Below are 21,934 nucleotides of genomic sequence, written 5' to 3'. Positions count from 1 at the left end.
TCCACCCCTTTATATCTGGGATGATTTCGAGTAATCCAGTTGAAATTAAGACTTTATCTAGCACCCTATAACATGGTCGTGCCTGTCGGTTAGACCAAGTAAACCTTTCTCTAGACAATGACAGGGGGTATAATTGATTAGCGGCAACGAAATTTTGGAATCCTCTGATCGACGGATTGGGCATCACTAAATTGTTCAAATCTTGAATAAACAATAAACCGTTAAAATCTCTCAATAAAATATGACAATCACCAGTCAGAGTGAGCACTCGATTTAAATTCTCCCATAACAATAATCTCCTAAAAATGTAATTTGGGCTATACATCGCAGTAAACACGACCATACGGTTCAGAGCTTGTACAATGAAAGCGATGAAAAATGACCGAGGTCCACTTGAGCTTGAGAGAGAGAGAGAGGGTGTGTGTGTTTTTGAGGTTGGCCAAGTTTTCATTTAGAAATAACGGAATCCCACAAACCGTCGACGTAGGAGGAAAGCACGACCAGTTCGTTAGGTTGGGTACAGTTTGGGGATTCAAACCTAAAAAAAGAAACAAATAAATAAATAGAAATAAAATTCCCGGTTTACGTGCGGAAACCGCAAGATCCGTCTGCAACAAAACAACTCGCCGATTCGGCGTTACCGAACCCCAGCAAAGCACGACGCCGGCTGCCGATGAATTGAAAAAATCGGCGTCGGATTTGAAAATTCGTTAAAAAAGAAAATAGGAAAAAAAGGGTGGCGGAGAAAAAAGGGCGGGTTAGGAAAAGGAGAGAGAGAGGGAGAGGGGAAGAGAAAGAAGAGGGAGTGCGTGTCGACAGCGACCGTTTGGACGAAATGGCGGACAGACATTGAGGGAGAGAGAGAGAGAGAGGGAGTGAGAGCTAACGTCACAGGGGCAGAAGAGAGAGAAAAGAGAATTCCGGTTCTCGTCGATTCCCCCCACCCCCCCGTTTCCCTTTCTCCTTGATCGTTTCCGAGCCCACGTCCCCGCACGAAGCGTTCGTTTTTTGTTTTTCCTGTTTCCTCTTTTTCTCTTCTCTGGTTCGGTGTTTTCTCTTATTCGGTAAGGTTTCAATCCCTGTTAATTTTTTGAAACCATCATCATGATCGTCGTCGTCGTCGTCTTCGTCTATATGATGATAAATACCGCGCTATACGCTTTGAATTTCGGACAAATTTGCTTAATTTTCCATGATTCGGTATTAATTTGCCGTTAATCTTTACGATAATCATCGAAGATCCGTATACACTTTGAATTTCGGAAAAAATTGCTTAATTTTCCATGATTCGGTGTTAATTTGACATTAATCTTTAGGATTATCATCGACGATCTGTATATATTTTCAATTTCGGACAACTTCGCTTAATTTTCCATGATTCGGTGTTTATTTGCCATTAATTTTTACGATTATCATCGATGATCTGTTATTGCTTTGATCTATAGAGCTGATCGGTTAATTCTGTAATACGAGTAATTCTTCTCTCTCTCTCTGATTTTTTTTTCTATTTTTAATTGCTCTCTCTCTCTCTTTTGTTTTATAGCTTTAAATTAAATCTTATTAATCATCACCGTGATCATAAAATTTTTTTATCTCCTGATCTGTTACTAATTTCTATATAAAGATTCATTATAATAAATTAATGATTATGAAGATTTTAGTTAATTGATTAAATAACTAATGAATTAGTTAATTAATTTGTTAATCTGTTAAGGTGATGTGATTATATTAAAGAGAGTATATTTCTTATCAGTTCTTAAATCATTTAAACGTTTTTCTTTTCTTCTGTGCTATTTCCTTTCTTTCTGATACATGTTTCCTGGGATGTGTTCTTTTCCTTTTCCATTTCCATTTCCTTGTAGGTTTCTTGTTATAAATTTAAAAATTGTTTAATTGGTCTTTTGTTTTTCTCACACTAATTGTCATCTTGTTGTAGAGAATTTTCGTTCTTAATGAATATTTGCACCGATTTAGGACAGGATGATATGAAATTGTGTCAAATTTCTGTTGTTATCATATGATGTTAGTTTTTTTTTTTTAATAACCGCAAGATACCATTGTAAAATTTGGTCTACACCTTTTGGTATTTGATGATTTATAATATTCTTAAATATTTATTTATTTGAACCACTTTTTTCCCTTTCCAGGAAACCTATGAATTTGTGATACTTTCTCACTTGATCGAAGTTATCCCATTTATTCTTCTTGAATCTATCTTTTCCTTTTCTCTTTTCCAGTCTCACTTTTTAAGAGGATTACTTGTGAAAGAAGTTTTTTTCTTGAGATCAAGTAAGCTTGGTTTTCATTCTCCTCTTTTAATTCTATGGTGAAGGTGTACAGATACTAACTTTTGAATCTCATTTTACTTTTATATTACAAAATGAATCGAAGAAGTATGACTTCTCTGTTTCTATTCTTAAATTTCCTGTTTTGTTGAATCAGAGTTCTTCTTATCAAACTATTCCTTGCAATTAATTGTGAAGCATGTATTGCATCCTCCTGAATTTTCAAGCTTGTGTTTGGTTGGTTGCAGTTTCCTACATCATTAGTCTATCTGCTCATAGTCGTGCAGTTAACCGTTTGAAGAATATGTTGTGTTTTAGCTCTTAGTTGATGGTGATGAATTCGTGAATCCTGATTACTGGATGCACTCAAACTCTTTTCTCTGTAATTTTCACCTTCCAGTTTCTCATTAGTTGTTTTTTTCATTTCTAGAACATTAGAGTTTGCCCTGGCTCAAAGGCAGCTAGAGTTGACAGAGGGCTCAAGTTGTTCTGTAGCTAGAATTATACTGTTCAATTTATTGTTTTGGTGGACCTTTGGATTTTCTGGTGTTCCTTCTTTGGTATAGAAAGGTAAAAGGAGGCTTGATTCTTATAGTGAGTGAGTTGATCACCGGTTTTGTATGAAATGTAAAGTAATTGACATATATTGAATGCAGGCAAATACTTATTGGTTGCTTTTATCACATGCAACGCAAAGAGATGATATGTTGTTCTCAACTGGCTCGGTAAGAAATCAGAAGGGTTTCATGTATGAAAACCTGGCAAACTGGAATCTGCTTTTTGTTTAGCAGTTACTGCATTGGCCCCGTTGAGAAATGGGCAGTCGATGGAACCTCTTTGGGTTTCCACTGTGCTGGGTCTTTCTTGTGGTTTTGACTTTTCACCTCAAGATCAAAGTGTGTTGCTCGCTTAATCTAGAAGGTAGAGAAATTGCATTGTCTCTTGTCCCTGTTTTATTTTTCTAGTAAAATTCCAAGAGCAGTTTCCATCTATGTTTATCTTTTGTTTTCTATACCAGTTTAATGTGATGGCATTGTGTCCACTATTCATCCCAGTTGGTTCTTGTTTGACGTTATTTATTTGATGATAAGTGATAATAGTTCAAAATTCAGGCTTAGCATTGTTGGAGTTTCGTGCAAGAGTGGATTCAGACCCTTGTGGTGCCCTTTCTAATTGGGACCCCAATGATGATAGCCCCTGTATGTGGTCTGGAGTGCTTTGCCGTGATGATGAAGTGCATATTCTGTAAGTGGTTTAATCCTGTATTTCTTCTTTTATTTCCTTGCAGATTTTTTAGAATGAATCATGGATCTCTCTTTCTTTCTTCATCCATCAAACCTTTATCATATATGGGGAAATAATACAACTTCCATGAAATCACTAATAATGATCACGTCTCAAAGTATAAGACCCAATTCCATTCATGGTCTAAAACTAAAAAAAGATAAGATTGATACTGTTCATCCAACCCAAGTGTTTGTCTCACTTCTCATTTCTTTGAGGAATATTGGTTGGTTGGGCTTTGGATAGATGCTACAAACTCTCAATTGTCACCAGTTGCCAGAAGCTGTCCTTTGTACACGCTTTTGCTTCTGTATGATAGCATTCGGCTAATTCTGTGGGAGTGTGCATGGATCACCATGTACCTGGGTATGATTTATATGGTTGGGATGCACTTGCTTAGGCATGAAGATATTTCTTGAAATTTTTTGGAGAGCCAAACAATACATCAGGCTTTCAATGACAAAAAGTGAAATCACTCACTGCTTTTCCTGTGAAATAGTTGGCCTTCAAATTCATATTCTCTTAATGGACCTCAAATTATTGTCTAACGGCAACAAGAAGTAGCAAAAGTTCCAATGGTTGCATCACCTTGAAGATCTACTTGAGAACTTGAAGTGTTACATGGTATTGCATTTGTTTATTCTTCAGGTTTTACCATGTTAATATGTGGCACTAATGAAGTAATTGGCAACAATAGGGATTTGAGATCTCATGTTTTGTCTATTTCCATATTGTGGAGCTTATACTTGATGATATAGGAACTTTTGGGGCTTGCCTTGATTGCATGTGTATTTCCACCTTTTTGTTCCTTAGCACCATACATTTCATACTTGGTTTCTTGGGTTTATTGGTAGGATATTGGTGTCAAAGATTTTTAACCTCTTGCGAGCTGAATCATTTGCTTTGGAATTCGTCTTCCATTTCCCACAGAAGCTGGAAAGTCATTGTTGATTCGTTTTGACCTCTTTGGTCTGCATTCTCAACTTTGACTCAATTGTTGCAGGGATCTCAGTGAGTTTGCTCTAGGAGGGACTCTGGCACCAGAGATTGGGAAACTTAGCAACATGAGAGCACTGTAAGCATATCTTTTGCATTTTCTTATCTCATGGAAGGATTATATTTAATGGTGTTACCTCATGATGCCTTCTTCCCTTAGATGATGTCTTTTTCTGCGTCTTACTATGTTCCACAGTTATCAAAGTATGATATCCTTTTGACATGCATTCGCATCATCTTTTTAGCTAGGGATTGCACAGCCATCACACGTTTATGTCATTCCTTTCAACATATACTCATATTAAAGGATCCTTGTGCCTTGATAATGTTTATGAGACTTTCCTTCTAATTTACCTTATTGTATCCATTGTCAACTATTCCTGGATAGGACTTTGTGCCCTTTACATTGTCACAAATATACGAGAATACACAGAAAGCACCGGCACTAGTGGAAGATTTGGATGTCTGGACTTTTCATAATCCGTTATGCATTCGTGTGTTTCTCTATTTTAGACAGAGACAAGTATCCCCAGAAGTCCTTTTGTTTCATACTGAATTCAGCTTCCTGTTTTCATGATTGTTTACTTTTCTTATGTTTAGATGAGTTGAAAATTTGTCACAGATTTTGCCAATGTTTAGAAAATATCATGACATCATCACAATGTGATAAAAATAGTTAAATAGCTCAATGCCATTTATTTTCCAAATATCAGGAGTATGAAAATATCAATGATATTATCATAATTTTTTTCTCCTGTTTATTAATTTTCTATTTTTTTGAACAATTCTCTCTTTCTTTAGCTTCATATTAAAGCTTTTATGTATTTTCTTTACATTAAATCTTTTTTGCTAGGGCCAAATTTTTTCCCTATCTTGTGCTATTATTTCAAATTGTGAAGTACAACAATTTTTCTGAGATTAACTGAAAAACCTTTAACGTCCCAAGATTTTGATGTCTGGGACAGAAATATGTGACTGTAAAAGATAATATCTAAGCATAAGTTATATTCATGTAGAAACAATAAATCCATTTCAAATTGATGGCTGTATTCAGGAAATAACTAACTTTGGCACTATATTTTATGTGACACTGATGTACCAACTAACATTATTTATATTGAAATTTGTTTTCATATGGAAAGATTTGAAGTGCCCCTAAATGTCATGGGTCTTCTTTTAATTGGTTGTTGAATCACAGGGTCAGTGGGTGGATATAACTTCTAATCATCAGCACATGAGATTGGGGAAACATCTTCTTGATGAATCTGCCAAGCATCTAGGTTGAATTACCAAAAAACAGTTTGATGTTACAATATGTCTATTGATTATTGAATTAAGTAGTGCTATGTTATTTATGAAAACAACAACAACAACAACAACAACAACAACAACAACAACAACAACAACAACAACAACAACAACAACTACGCCTTCATCCCAAAACAATTGGGGTCGGCGATATGAACCAAAAAAGAAAATCATTCTGGTTCTTCCACATGAATCCTTCTCCTCCAATCATTTTTATCCAATGTCATGTCCTCGGTGAGGTTCAAAGCATTCATATCCTTTCCTATCATCTCCATCCAAGTCTTCTTAGGCCTACCCCGACCTCTTTTAGCTAATATATTTTCCCATTTCTCCATCCTTCTAACTGGAGCATCATTAGGCCTTCGCCAAATATGTCCAAACCACCATAAACGATTCTCTCTCATCTTATTTTCAATGGATGCAACACCTACCTTCTTACGTATCTCCTCATTTCGAATCTTATCTTTTATTGTATTTTCACACATCCATCTAAGCATACGCATCTCAGTGACACTCATTTTTTGAATATGATGTCTCTTGGCAGCCCAACATTCCGTACCATATAGTAAAGCGAGCCTAATTGTCGTCCTATAAAACTTTTACTTCAACCGCAATGGCATTCTACGATCGCACAAGACTCCAATTGCACTTTTCCATTTCATCCACCCAACCTTTATCCTATGACTTACATCTCCATCAATTTCTCCATACTTTTGAATGATAGATCCCAAATATTTGAAATAGTCATCCACCAGTATTTCTTGCTCACCAAGCTTCACTACACTCCCATCACTACTTTGTTGCTTACTAAACCGACATTCTATATATTATGTCTTACTCTTACTCAACTTAAAACCTCTTGCTTCCAATGTCTGTCTCCATAATTCTAACTTAGCATTAACCCCAGCTCTAGACTCATCAATCAAAACAATATCATCAGCAAACAACATACACCACAACAGATTTTCTTGAATTGATCTCGTAAACTCATCCATCACTATAGCAAATAGGAAAGGGCTTAATGCAAATCATTGATGTAACCCAACCGTTATAGGAAAATTGGTTGTCACCCCTCCACAAGTGAAGACATTGGTTACTACTCCTTCGTACATATCTTTAATTATACTAATGTACTTGAGAGAAACATCTTTCTTCATCATTGTCCACTAGAGAACATCCCTAGGTATTCTATCGTATGCCTTCTCCAAATCAATAAAAACCATATGTAAATCTTTGTTCATCTTTTTATATCTCTCAATAAGTTGTCTAAGAAGATGTATAACTTTCATAGTTGATCTTCTAGGCATAAAACCAAATTGATTCTCCAATATCATGACAACCTTCCTCAACCTATACTCAATCACCCTCTCCCAAAGTTTCATAGTATGACTCATGAGTTTTATACCATGATAGTTTGTGCAATCTTGTATATCACTCTTATTATTATATAGAGGCACCAAAATACTCTTCCTTCACTCATTAGGCATCTTATTTGTCCGCCAAATCTTGTTAAAAAGATTTGTCAACCATTCTAAACCTCTCTCACCCAAGCATTTCCAAGCCTCGATAGGTATACCATCTGGGCCAACTGCCCTTCTTGATTTCATTTTCTTCAAAGCCTCTGCAATTTCTTTATTTTGAATCTTGCGCATGAAGTCACGATTCATCTCATGAAAAGGAATGGAGAAGTCTCCAAGATCCTGAGCATGACTTCCATTAAATAGCTTATCAAAATAATTTTTTCATCTCTCCTTAATCTCCTCATCTTTGACTAAAACCCTTTGTGTTTCATCTTTGATACATCTAACCATACCCAGATCCCTCAATTTCCTATCTCTCATCTTTGCAAGCCTATAAATATCCTTCTCGCCCTCTTTGGTATCCAACTTGTCATAAACTTCCTTATATACCTTATCCCTCGCGTTTCGAACTACTTTTTTAGCTTCCTTCTTTGCTATCATATGCTTCTCTAAATTCTCATTATCACGACTCTTACTTAGATTTTTATAACACTCTCTTTTAACCTTAATAGCTAATTTGACATCCTCGTTCTACCATGATGTATCCTTATCTAGCGGTGCACCGCCTTTAGACTCACCCAATACCTCATTAGCCACCTTTCTCATGCCACCCGCTATCTTATTCCATATTGATTCTGAATCCTCCTCGAGACACCAATCACCTTCCTTAACTAACTGCTCTACAAACATTCCTTATTTAGCTCCTTTCAGTGCCCACCACTTAATTCTAGGATCTATCCTATGTCTATCCCTTTTACGGCATTTTCTAATTCTAAGATCTAAAATTAAGACTCTATGTTGTGTAGTTACACTTTCTCTCGGTATAACCTTACAATCGATGCAACAACCCCTATCTCTCTTTCTAAATTGGAAAAAATCTATCTGACTCGTATTAACCCCACTTTTAAATGTTACTAGGTGAGACTCCCTCTTCCTAAACCAAGTGTTTGCTAAGATCATATCATAGGACAAACCAAAATCTAAAATCCTTTCTCCACTTTTGTTTATTTCTCCTATACCATAGCCTCCATGGATACTCTCAAATCCATCCCTACTAATGCCTACATGTTCATTAAGGTCACCGCCGATGGAAAGCTTTTCTCCATAAGATATCCCTTGTACTACTCTATCTAAATCTTCCCAAAATTAACGCTTAATGAAATCATCTAAACCTACTTGAGGTGCATAAACACTAATAATATTAATAATATCCGTACCTAATACTAATTTAATAAGTAAAATCCTATCACTCTTCCTACGGACCTCAACTACATTATCTATAAACTCACAACTAATAACAATCCCTACTCCATTCCTATTCCTATTTATTCCTATATACCAAATCTTATATCCCCAAGGTTCTATCACTTTTGCTTTCTCACATACCCATTTGGTCTTTTGTAGACATAAAATTTTCATCTTTCTCCTACACATAACATCAACTAACTCTACCAACTTACCAGTTAAAGACCCTATGTTCCAAGTGGCTAACCTAATTTTATGGTCTTGAACTATCTTCTTTATCCCCACCCGTCCAACAAAGTGAGGGAACCCTTGCCTATTTGACACCACACCCGGGCGCCGGTGTGTCGCGTCGCTTCTGGGCGATGACCTAGCAACCCTTGCCCATTTATTACTGCCTCCGGGCCTATAGAGTACAACATGTCGCTCAGTAGGGAACACCCCAAAGAAATTCTCATATTGGTTCATATTCATAGGGTGTGACTAAGTTTTTATGTTGGTTGTCACTGGCCTGCCGCAACCCTCCTCCTTTATCCGGGCTTGGGACCGGCAGTGTATAACTAAACAGTTATGAAAACAATTATGTTTAATTAATCTCACTCATTTTCCAAGGATGTGATCTTCACAATCCACGTCTGGGATAAAAAACATAAGGATGATGTGTTTTTTGAAGAATGTATACTGTTGAGACTAAGATGTTTTTAGTAAATAAGTTTTTCTAAACTAGAGGTTATTTGAATCTTATTCTTTAATGAGGGACCTGGGTGTAATTTTGTTTTTTGGACTATCTCTATTTAATATAGAGATTAGCCCTAATTGAAGAGAAGAAGTTCTATTATTCTCCAACCGTCTCTCTCTCTCTCTCTCTTTCTTTCTCTCTCTACCTTGGTTGTTGTGCATCTCACCTTACCTTCAACATGGTATCAGAGTCATCGTCCTTGGGAGCGTGATCTCGTGCCCTGCGCCAAGTTCGAGTGATTACAGAAAAGGTGTGATCGATCTTTTTTTCGAAATAAGTAATACAAATCTGATAACAGATCTGAGATCTGACAAATGTCATGACTCAGATCTGTAATCAGATCTAATGGTTATGGTGCATATCTATATACATGTTGATAAGTACGAGTGCTGAGCAAAAGTCGTGAAACTGATTTTATTTTGGCTGTCGTGATTTATATTGCTGGGAGCAGCTGTCGTGAATACCTTTATCCATGTTGATAAGTACAAGTGTTGTGCAAAAGTCGTGAAATTGATTTTTTTTTTGCTGTCATGATGTATATGGCTGGGAGCAGATGTCGTGAGTTAAAAAAAAATTGTTTCTGCTCATGTTATCGCTGGTTGTGCTCAGATTCTATTTAGCAAGAAGCTGGGTGCTGTGTCGTGATCTTTTTTATTCAGCAGGCTTGAAAGAAGTCTTTGCGTGCTCATAGTATTGTTGGTCGTGAATCTAGTTGCTGTGTCGTGATCATTTTGACTCAGCAAGAAGCTGGGTGATGTGTCGTGATCCTTTTGACTCAGCTGACGTTTGAAAACAACATGTTTAAATTTTTTTTTTTTTTGGAATCAGCAGGCGTGATTCCCTGCTGTGTTGAAAAATATTCTGTTTGTGGGAACCTTGTCTTTTGAAGTGGGATTTTGTGTTGGGTGCTGCTACTGGTTGTCGTAGTGGCGGATGTGTGATGGTAACACATTCTAAGTCGTGTTGGATGTGTGATCTTGATTTACAACCTATAGTCATCCTTGGTTGAGGTGGAAGGTTTTGGTCAAGTTTCTTTAAAATTATATTTGAAGTTTGGATCTGAACAGTCGAAGGTCGTGTTTCTCAGATTTCATTGGTGAAGTCAAAACTTGATATAGTCTGGCTTGTTGTTGATTGTGGGTATGCGCGTGTGGTTGCTCATGCATTTTGTGAATCAAGCCCATTAGTTTATATTATGGCTCAAGTGGTTAAATCAGATGCAGATTCCTCCAATGATTGTGTAACTCTTAGCAGGGCTGAATATGACGAGCTCCTTGCTTTACGATCATCCAATTCGAAGTCTTCTGTTGCGGAGGTTGTGTGCTCAGCAGGTGATGGCCTATCTGCTCAAGGTGGTAGGTGGGTCATTGATTCTGGAACCTCTGGTCACGTGTGCGGAAACTCGAGCAACTTTTTGAGTTTAAAACCTGTGACAGGTCAAAAAGGGGTACGTCTTGCTGATGGTAGCTCTTCCCCAATTGTAGGGCAGGGAAACATGTCTATTACCCCTACTCTTCAATTGTCGCATGTTCTTCATGCTCCTTCGTTTCCACAGAATTTATTATCCGTCAGTCGAATGACAAAAGAGTTGAATTGTAGAGTGATTTTTTATCCTATGGGATGCACCTTTCAGGACTTGCTGACGGGGAGAAGGATTGGTGGTGGCTAGGGGTGGTAATTTCTGACACGACCCGCCAACCCGACCCGCCAACCCGCCTCTTAGGCGGGTTCGGGTTGGGCTTAAGCCAACCCGTTTAATAAACGGGTCGACCCGCGTAACCCGTTTATTAAACAGGTCGGGTTCGGGTTGGGGGTATGCCAACCCGGCTGACCCGTTTAATAAACGGGTTAGTCGGGTGGGTCAACCCGCCAACCCGTCAACCCGTCTGCCTGACCCGTCAACCGGCCAACCCGACCCGTCAACCCGACCCGCCAACCCGTCTGCCCGACCCGTCAACCCGCCAACCCGACCCGTCAACCTGACCCGCCAACCTGCTGACCTGCCAACCCGATCCGTCAACCCGCGAACCTGAAAACCCGTTTACCCGACCCAACCCATTTATTAAATGGGTTGGCGGGTCGTGTCGGGTTACCCGTTTATTAAACGGGTCGGGTTCGTGTTTGCCACAGCCGACCCGTTTAATAAACGGGTCGGGTTCGGGTTGAGGTATGCTGACACGCCAACCCGCCAACCCGACCCGCCAACCCGACCCGATTGCCACCCCTAGTGGTGGCTATGAGGGAGGTGGTCTGTATTACCTACACCAACCAGAGGTTTCGGCTTATTCTGCTGTTATATCATCCTCAAGTCCTCTATTGTGGCATCATCGTTTGGGTCACCTTCTAGTGACAAAACTTCGTCGTGTCATTCCTTATATACCTCCCTCAGTTTCTTTTCAGTGTGAAACATGTCAATTGGGAAAACATTGTCGAAGCTCTTTTCCCTCCAGTCAGAGTCCATCAAGTCAAGGATTGTTTGATCTTCTTCATGTAGATGTGTGGGTCCGAGTAGGATTCCGAATAGGTCTCAATGTCGTTATTATCTAGTTATTGTTGATGACTTCTCGAGACTATCGTGGGTGTTCCTGTTAAAAGATCGGTCTCAAGGTCCTGTCATTCTTAAATCTTTAATTGCAGAGATAAAAACTCAATTTGACATATGTGTTAAAATTGTTCGCACTGATAATGCTCTTGAATTCAAATCCAAAGACTTCAATTCTACTCTGTTAATGGGATTCAACCTCAATTTACATGTCCCCATACCTCCCAACAAAATGGGGTGGCTGAGAGGAAACATAGACAAATCCTTAATGTTGCTCGGTGCCTTATGATTCAATCCAATATGCCTGCTACATACTGGGGCGATGCGGTTTTGACAGCCGGGTTTCTTATAAATCGCATGCTGTCAAGTTCTGTAGAAGACCAGATCCCAATTCAAATTCTCCATCCAGAGGCTCCTCTCTTTCCTATCCCCCCTAAAGTTTTTTGGATGTGTGTGTTTTGTGCATAAGCTGGGTCTATTAAATGTGTTTTCATTGGGTATCCTAAGAACCAAAAAGGATATCGTTGCTATGACCCTATATCTCATAAAGAGTATGTCAGTGCGGACATTACCTTCTTTGAGTCTATTCCTTATTTTTCGAGTACTACTTCAAGGTTACAAGATAGTCAGGGTGATGTTTTTCCTCTGCCAATTCCCCCTTTTCCTTTAGAGTCGTTCACTCCAAAGCCTGTGGCTCCATCCTCTGGGGAGTCTCGATACAGAAACCCTTCTATAGTGTATACTCACAGGTTATCACCTACCTCCATGCCCCCATTATCTCCTTCTCCTGAGGCAAGTATCTCTGAGCATACTGAAGTTTCTGCTATTAATGAGGATCTTCTTATTGCTCTGCGAAAAGGGAAAAGACAGTGCACTCTTCATCCCATTTCTCAGTTTGTTTCTGAAGTTAATCTTGGGGCGTCTATGAAGAATTTTATCTCGGCTTTGTCTGCCTCCTCTGTTCCGCTTCATCACAGTCAGGCTCTATTCGACCCCAAATGGATGCAGGCTATGAAGGATGAGATGGATGCCCTATGTTCTAGGGGCACTTGGGATTTGGTGGATCCTCCAACTGATGCAGATATTGTTGGCTGCAAATGGGTATATACCATTAAATACAACTCGGATGGGTCAATTGAACGGTACAAAGCCCGGTTGGTTGCAAAAGGGTATACTCAGACTTATGGTGTTGACTTTTTTGAAACTTTCTCCCCAGTTGCTCGTCTTGGCACTATTCGTCTTGTTCTTTTTGTTGTTGTGCACCATGGATGGCCCTTGTTTCAGTTGGATGTCAAGAATGCCTTTTTGTATGGGGATTTGCATGAAACTGTCTACATGCAACAACCCCCAGGCTTCGAGGTTCAGGGGGAGTGTAAGAAGGTGTGCAAGTTGAAGAAGGCTATTTATGGCCTGAAGCAGAGTCCAAGGGCATGGTTTCACAAATTATTTGAGGTAATGTCGAGTTTTGGCTTTGTCAGGTCAGCTTCAGATCACTCCTTGTTCATCAAGAAAACCAGTGCTGAAATTGTTGTTATGGTGGTATATGTCGATGACATCATATTAACAGGGAGCAATGCTCAAGATATTTCTACCACAAAAGATCATCTTCAGAAACACTTTGTTACTAAAGATCTTGGTCACCTTCGATATTTTCTGGGTATCGAAGTTGCAAGAAACAAAGAGGGCTTAGTGTTGTCTCAAAGAAAGTATGTGTTGGACTTATTAAAAGAGACTTGAATGCTAGGAGCCAAGCCAACTAATATTCCAATGGATCCCAAAACTCACATGTTCGATGAGAAGTCTGAGTATGTGGACAGTGTCAGCTTTAGATCTTTGGTGGGTAAGTTACTATATGTGACTGTTACTAGACCTGACATTTCATTAGCTGTGAGTAAAATCAGTCAGTTCATGGACAAGCCTACAAAAGTTCACTGGGATGCAGCTATGATGGTTATTCGGTACTTAAAGGCATCTCCTGGTAAATGTCTGTTGTTTAAACGAAATCCATCTTTGGACGTTGTTGCTTACACTGACGCGGATTATGCAGGATCTGTTGAAGATAGGAAGTCAACATCTGGATTTTGTGTGTTTGTGGGAGGAAATCTTGTTACCTGGAGGAGTAAGAAACAAACCGTTGTAGCCAGGTCGAGTGCTGAATCTGAATACCGAGCAATGGCCCAGACTGTAGCTGAGATTATGTGGATAAAATCAGTCTTGACCGAGCTTCAGGAGAAAGTATCCCTACATATGTTGATGATGTATGACAATAGGGCTGCTACATATATTGCCAACAATCCAGTGTTTCATGAAATGACTAAACATATTGAAGTTGACTGTCACTATGTTCGCGACTTGGTTCAGGTTGGGTATATCTGCACCGATCATGTATCTTCCGAAGATCAAGTAGCTGATGTTTTTACCAAAGCCCTGGCGAGACCAAATTTCTCAAAGTGTTGTGACAAGCTGAGCATGATTGATATCTATGCTCCAGCTTGAGGAGGAGTGTTGAGACTAAGATGTTTTTGGTAAATAAGTTTTTCTAAACTAGAGGTTATTTGAATCTTATTCTTTAATGAGGGACCTGGGTGTAATTTTGTTTCTTGGACTATCTCTATTTAATATAGAGATTAGCCCTAATTGAAGAGAAGAAGTTCTATTATTCTCCAGCCGTCTCTCTCTCTCTCTCTCTCTCTCTCTCTCTCTCTCTCTCTTTCTTTCTCTCTCTCTACCTCGGTTGCTGCGCATCTTACCTTACCTTCAACATATACAATGGCAGAATTCAGAAAATCAAGCTGTTCTTCAAAAAGCCATATTTACGTCTAACTGGATCAAGGTAGGAAAGATACGTAGAGGGACCATGAATATTACATCTTGGATCTTCAATCTGTGCTTCAACAATAATAAAATTATGGTTATGTATTACACCTAATGTAGTCTTTAACATAGTTATGTACTCATGGTAATTTTTGTGAAACATTTGATCTGAAGATGTTTTGTATGATTAATCTTTTTGGCCTCAAAAGCTTCTGTATTAGTGAAGAGAATATGGGTTATATACCTATTCTCAGACGCCACATCTTCATTTTTTCTTGCTTGTGCTTTATTACATCTCTTGTTTTGGCAGCATCCTCTATAAGAACAACTTCTCTGGTGTCATCCCTAAGGAGATTGGAGAACTAACAAAGCTGGAGGTTTTGGACCTTAGGCACAATAATCTAAGTGGTCAGATTCCTACTGAAATTGGAAATGTGTTGTCTCTAAAGCACCTGTAAGTCTGTGTTTGTAGCTTAACATCTAATTCTCTTTTTTTCATTTCTATAATCACATATCCTAAATTAGTGTCTATATTCCTTGAATTGTAGCCTTCTTTGCAACAATAGTTTTGAATGGGGTTTACCTCCTGAGCTGGTAAAGCTTTGCATGTCCTTGGAGTCACAAGTTGATCAAACTCTTCCATCAGATTTTAGACTTCAACTTGGCTGCATGAGCAGCAAACTTAGAATGAGGTAAAGTAGTGTTTACATTATTAATCTGGCAGTTTCTTTGGAGAGTCTTGTTTACTTTTGTTCAAGTTTAAGTTGAAGGAAATTAACGTCTTTCATTGTTAATTCTTTTCATTTTTAGTCGCTTTTTAAGTAATCATCATTTCGACATTATTTAATATAACAGATGTGGCCACCCCAGAATATGCACAATAATGTTGGTTGAGATACTCTCTCTCTCTACCCAGTTGTTATCCTTAATTTTTCTAATTTGGCAAGTTTAGAAGAAGAGAATTCCAAATGAGTTGTAATTAGAAAATTTCTATCCTTCTTTAACTTGTAAACTAAATGCCTTAAGGAACTTATATCTACAATGATCGAGACCAAATAACTTCAAGATTGCCTTTTATTGTGTATCTACTTTAGTGGATAACCAATAAATGGATAAAGATCATAAACAATATCCTTTTATGTAAACTCCAATGTCCTGGATCCCTCACACATCGTTTTTCAATATCTATGTTTAATGATTTATGAAATCAATATGAGGCTTTTTACTTCTCCTATGGCCTTTTCATCTAGAACCTAATTCCTCATAAATCAAAGCCATATTTGTATGAATCTGTAACGTCTATACTTTCATGTGGAAGAAGGGGAAGACTGCAATGAGACCACAAACTCTATTTTGGGGTCTGGTTTGTCATTTTAGTGAGATAGCAGGAAACTTACATTGAGATTGAATCCCTTTACTTCCCTTTGACGGGCTTACATATGAGCCATAATGTGGTATCCAGTTTCTATATGTAACTAAAAATAGTCTTCATGGACAAATTTTGGACCAATAAAGTATCTAGTGTCATAGTTTGTTGACCTTGACACAGTTGTCATCTGATTGATTTGGTTTGCAGTTATTCAGGAGTCCATTGGAAAAAAGAATCATATTCCCATATCATTTCCTAATAATCTGAATCCTTGATTTATAAACTGTATGGTTTAAGTTATTCAACTTGTATATCTTTAACTGCCTATCCAGTGGCCTAAACCTTTTCATGCACAATCTGAAGATCAAGCCCTTACTTGAGTTGATATATCCATAACTGCCTATCCAGCGGCCTAAAACTTTTCATGCACAATCTGAAGATCAAGCCGTTACTCGAGTTGGATAGGGCCATAGAGGTGGGCCAACCCAGCTGCCTGCAGTTGGTAACCCAAGATTGTTGCATCCTGGGTCCCTAGCATCCTTGAGCCAGGCTTTCTTCCATAATTCTCCTAAATATAGGTTCTTACACTTTGCTAATATTTTGTGAAGGCTTTATAAGCTATTTTTTAGAATTGAAAACAAAAGGCTTCATCAGTTTTTCCAGAAATAATGTGTTATCTTCTAAAAAAAAGAAATAATGTGTTATAAATATATAGCTTGTAAACCAGAAAATGGTGGAGTTTCTTGACTGAAATGAGAGGGAGAGGCACACTGTTTCAATAGGTCAGTTTTGAAAAACAGCTTCCTGTTATTTTCTCCAATATCTTTTTTTAGCATTAAAACATTTGTTTCAGAACAAATTTCTGTTGCTTTGTTGGCCTTAGCAGCCACATTGAACATTTTGCTGCATAATAGGGATAAGTTTGAGTTTTCAAATGATCTTGTTTGCACACATGGAAGACCAATCTGAGACTGCAAAATAATAATAACTGTAAGTTGTTAAAAGGAAAACTTCTAAACTTCAAAAGGTTACCACTCTATTTGAGAACAAAGCTCGTATCTCTAGTATATGGCTGGACATCATGCTATTTTCAGTGAAACATCTCATTTTAGAAAGTTTTCCAGGCTTGCAAAGAGTTCCTCAGATGGAAATGAGGAGAATCCTCAAAGATTTCCAGGTAAGTGCATAACTGATGCTTTTCATCTCCCCATTTTTTAGAATATAGTATTGTTTGTCTTGCATAGACCTAACTTCAAATTAACTGAAGTCTTGCTTTATCTTATAGCAGATAGTAAACCATATAAAGATCAGCACATTCAACATCTACTTACTGTCCGCCGCAAACTTCTAGTTGCAGCTATGAACCTGCCTGCTGCTCCTATAAGTGAAGGTCAATTCTCAACAGGTGCCACTGATTTAAGCAGTGGTTCTATTCCACCAAATCCTACTAAAGGGGCTAGTGCCTCATCTGCACCTTCATCATCACCGTCCCCTCCTCCCCCTTCCGCTGCTCCTACTGTTCCAGATCAAAAGCCTAGTTCTGACCCTCCTTCCGGAACATCAGACAATAAATCACATAACGATCATCAGATGGAAAGCAGGTGGATTTATGTTATCGCACTTCCTGGTGTTGCTGTCATTCTAGTTGTCTGTCTTGCACTGCTTTTCATGTGCCGGAGTCGAGGTGTTGCTACAATTGGGCCTTGGAAGACCGGACTAAGTGGTCAACTGCAGAAGGCATTTGTGACAGGTGAGTTTTTTGTTATTTTCATTTATTACACGGGAAAACTGCACCTGGGAACGGGGACCTGGTCATGTTGGTCTTGGCCTGCTATATCTATGGTCATCGTCCTGATGTCATAAAACTCCAATGGCACCCCCCTCGACCCCCAGGGAGCCTCCTGCTCTGCCTTTCAGATGGGGGCACCCACACAGGGACTCGAACTCGGGATAGGGGGAGACCTCCCTATCTACAAGTTCAAGACCATGTGGGCGACCCCCGGGGGTCTGAAAGGTGAGTTACATAAGCACAACTTATCTACTTACTTGACCAAGTCACATATCCGAGTATATCCTAATCCTTTGTTTCGAATTTTCTTCTTCTGTTGCAAAAGTCATGTTGCATCATATGACATGATGCACAATAATGAAATGGTGGGAAGTTTGATATGATCTACCATCAGGCTTGCTCTTTATTCTTTTTTTTGTCTTCAATATTTTTTGAGGTTGGGGTGGGGTGGATTATAGTAGCAAAAATAGATATGTTTTTTATTTTCTTATAATAGTTCCCAGTTTGGATGGAATATTTAAAGATAAATCAAGCCCTAATCATAGGTAGACATAAAATGCTTAACCTTTCCTTGTTAAGAAGGTCTTGTCAGAAAAGGAATTTAATTTCTTGTAAAATTTTAATTTTGCATCTTGCTGATTCTGATTTCCTTTTCTATTCTTCCTTTTGCATTTTATATTTTTCTTATTTCTTAGGTACTTTTATGTAAATCACATCTATTGCTTCACTGTTAAACTTTAGAGTGTTCATTTCAGTATGTTGCTGTTTTTGGTCAATGGTCTCAGTTGCTTTTTATTCAATTTGGACTTTGTTTTTTGTTTTTTTTTCTGGGTTCAAATATGCTAGTCTTATCGATTGAAAATGTTGAATTTGTGAACTAACTGTACTTTGTGTCTCAATTTTTAGTTCATGACTTAACAATTGTCTAGAGATGTTCTTTTGTTAATGTTCACTTTTAAATTAAATGTTGCTATTGTCGTTTCTAATGTGAGTATATGGTATCAGGAGCACCCAAGCTCAATCGTGCAGAGCTGGAGACTGCTTGTGAAGACTTCAGCAATATCATTGGTACTTTGCCTGATTGCATGATATTCAAAGGAACACTGTCAAGTGGAGTTGAAATAGCAGTAACATCCACCACAGTTGCATCCATCAAAGATTGGTCTAAATGTTCTGAACTGTACTTCAGGAAAAAGGTTTGGATCACTCAAGCTAAGAATAAAGCAAAGCTAAAGTTCTTTAACGATTTGGTTACTTATTTTGGGTTTGCATCATATGTAGATAGACATGTTATCACGCTTAAACCACAAGAACTTCATCAATCTTCTTGGCTACTGCATTGAGGATGAGCCTTTTACTAGAATGATGGTTTTTGAGTATGCTCCAAATGGGACCCTCTTTGAACATTTGCATGGTGAGTATCACTTTAACTGGGAACCCAAATATTTGTACATTCACTGCAAAAGTACCCAGATGTTAGCCTTCAAATGAGTGTTTAAGGAGGCAGACTATGACTCGGGATAATTTACTCTTGGGTCAAGTGAGTTTAAAGTTGCATGATCTCGAGGGATCACCAAGTAGCATTGCACTGGGCCAATGAGTGTATTGATCATATTTGGGCCCTTATATGAATTGGATTCATACTTTGTACTCTACATTAGAAGAGTCAATTTATTTATTTGTTTATCTAATTTTCAGTCAAAGAAGTTGAACACTTGGATTGGAGTGCAAGAATGAGGATTATCATGGGTCTGGCTTATTGCCTACAGTACATGCACCATGAGCTAAGCCCACCAATAGCTCATCCTAATCTGCATTCAACTTCTATCTATTTAATGGATGATTTTGCTGCTAAGGTATTTTATATCTCTTTTTCTCTGTTATTCATTTTCATTTTATTGGAAGTGAAATTTAATCATGTACTTTTGTGGTGTTCTTTAGTTGGCAGATTTTAGCTATTGGAAGGGATCAGTAGAGAAAAAGCCCTCTGATGATGATGATGTGGAACAAATGGATTGGCCTTATTCAGATCTGGAGAGCAATATCTATAACTTTGGAATTCTTCTATTAGAAATTATTTCTGGGAAGCTTCCTTATTCCGAAGAACAAGGGTTTCTGGTTAACTGGGTAATGTCTGAAAGCATATGTTTGTTGAACTGCATCTGAATTCTCTCGACTTGCATGACATTTGATGTGATGCAATCAAATATTCTTGAAAACGTTTACTGTCTGATCACTTTCAAAAGTTTGGATATCTCAGTGTTTTGCTATCCATATTATTGACACTCATGTCACACTGATCAATTCTAATGTGGTTCATACGCATTGGATAAGGACTCCATTTTCTACCATGTTTTTTATTTTCTTACTTCTGCTCTTTTGTCTTTGGCATCTTTTTTCTTTTTGGTTAAAATTTGTTTCCTCATTTCCCCTATTGTTGGATGCATGTGTTTCAGGCCGTTGATTATTTGAACGATAAACGTAGCATCAGCTACATGATTGACCCCACGTTAAAGTCTTTCAAGAACAATGAGCTAGATATCATTTGTGAGGTCATTCAGCAATGCATTCACCCTGACACGAAGCAGAGATCAACAATGAAGGAAATAACCGCAAAATTGAGAGAAGTATTAGGAATTTCACCCGAATCTGCAACTCCAAGGCTCTCTCCTCTTTGGTGGGCTGAACTTGAGATACTTTCCGTTGAAGCCAGTTAGCTAAATCTTCCTTGATCGTGCATGTGGATCAGCTCTTGTAAGCCTTTACGCTGCCATTGTATAATCTGTATGTTTTCTTACATCATCTCTCTACTGTTTTTTTTTTCATTAATTCGCAAACGGTGATGGTGATCTATCCCTCTTCATCTCAACTGCTTTGGTCTTGAGTCTTCCTATTTTCTTTCCAATTTTTTAATTTTTTTAGCCAAGCAAATCTCAATAATGGTGGCCTAAAGTATCACAATGGGGTTGCATACCCAACTTATACTGAAGAGATTGAGATACAAGATGATGAAGTGTGATCTCAATCTCTATGATTTTTTTCATGTTTTTTTTTTCCTGTTCCTTTTAAACATCATACTGAAAATTTTCCTGTATACTACTGAAGTTTTGCATCTCTTTAAATATAGATACATATATTTATATCTCTGTTTTTGTGCTGTTCCAGTCATGGACCAATGTTAATTGAGCATGTCTTCATTTATGTGGAGCATAAAAGGAAAAAGAGAAACCGGACGGATTTGTTGACGTGAAATACATAGGGTCACCAGCCCGTCTTTGTGTGGAGTTCTTTGTTTAATGTTATACATGTCAAGTATCTTTGTATCAAATGTTTGTCTATAAAGTCGAGAATTGTGCGTGCGAATTTGGTCGCCTTATGTGTCAAAATTCATACAATAATATGCCTGTGTAATGGTTCAATCGTACATAACTCTCTCTCTCTCTCTCTCTCTCTCTCTCTCTCTCTCTCTCTCTCTCTCTCTCTCTCTCTCTCTCGTTGGCAACAAAAGATGATAAGCCGAATGTTGAAAAATAGCCACAAAAATCATCATCAATAAAATCACGAGAAATTTAAGAATTTGCTTATGTCTACTGCATGGTGATTGTAATAACTTTAATATTTGACTTTATGCATGTTCATTAATTTTCTTATTTTTAGTTATAACTACTATGATTTTTCCAATGGTTTCTAAAAACAAACTTCAAATTTATCGTGAGAATTTCCTTGCTGAGAATATCCCAAGAACAAGAATGGTGACAATGGTTGAAAGTTGAAACCAACTTTATTCACAAAAGTTTGCACATGAGAGAGAGAGAGAGAGAATGCTAGTGGAAAAATTCGATTGGCCTTGCATGCCGACTAAAAATGGGCGTGAGGATCAGGTGCAGTCTCCTTGTACATGTGCTGCAGCATCTAGCCACCGCTTTTACTATTAAGGATGGCAGTGGACCTGGGCAGGGGAGGGGGACAAGGTCTCCACCCCTTCTCTGTCTCAAAATCCTGTTCTCCATCCCTGCATGAGTTTTGATTTTAACCTCCATTCTCGT

At 38.2% G+C, this 21,934-nt stretch overlaps 1 protein-coding gene across 8 annotated transcripts; it reads left to right on the top strand.

Moving 5' to 3' along the window:
- The first annotated feature begins 749 nt into the window (after nt 1-749).
- On the top strand, nt 750-21,464 carry LOC149836580 (protein MALE DISCOVERER 2-like). Of its 8 annotated transcripts, none has more exons than XM_090005453.1 (15): nt 773-1,064; nt 2,716-2,855; nt 2,942-3,206; nt 3,398-3,530; nt 4,573-4,644; nt 15,041-15,184; nt 15,279-15,422; nt 17,224-17,276; nt 17,388-17,849; nt 18,894-19,084; nt 19,170-19,302; nt 19,587-19,744; nt 19,830-20,015; nt 20,345-20,642; nt 21,054-21,464. In XM_090005453.1, exons 3-14 carry the CDS (start codon nt 3,101-3,103, stop codon nt 20,603-20,605), a joined length of 2,043 nt encoding a protein of 680 aa, XP_089861579.1. In that variant the 5' UTR covers nt 773-1,064; nt 2,716-2,855; nt 2,942-3,100; the 3' UTR covers nt 20,606-20,642; nt 21,054-21,464. The 8 variants fall into 8 exon arrangements, 4 of the variants coding, with proteins under 4 accessions (XP_089861578.1, XP_089861579.1, XP_089861576.1 ...); XR_016431811.1 differs by having other exon boundaries at nt 775-1,064; nt 20,345-20,672; XR_016431809.1 differs by having other exon boundaries at nt 780-1,064; nt 17,385-17,849; nt 20,345-20,672.
- Nucleotides 21,465-21,934: the final 470 nt, after the last annotated feature.

This window comes from Nuphar pumila, chromosome 5 (genome assembly GCF_984573655.1).
Source record: "Nuphar pumila chromosome 5, dmNupPumi1.hap1.1, whole genome shotgun sequence".
Classification (NCBI taxonomy): Eukaryota; Viridiplantae; Streptophyta; class Magnoliopsida; order Nymphaeales; family Nymphaeaceae; genus Nuphar; species Nuphar pumila.
This window is presented reverse-complemented; position numbering and strand designations above follow the sequence as displayed.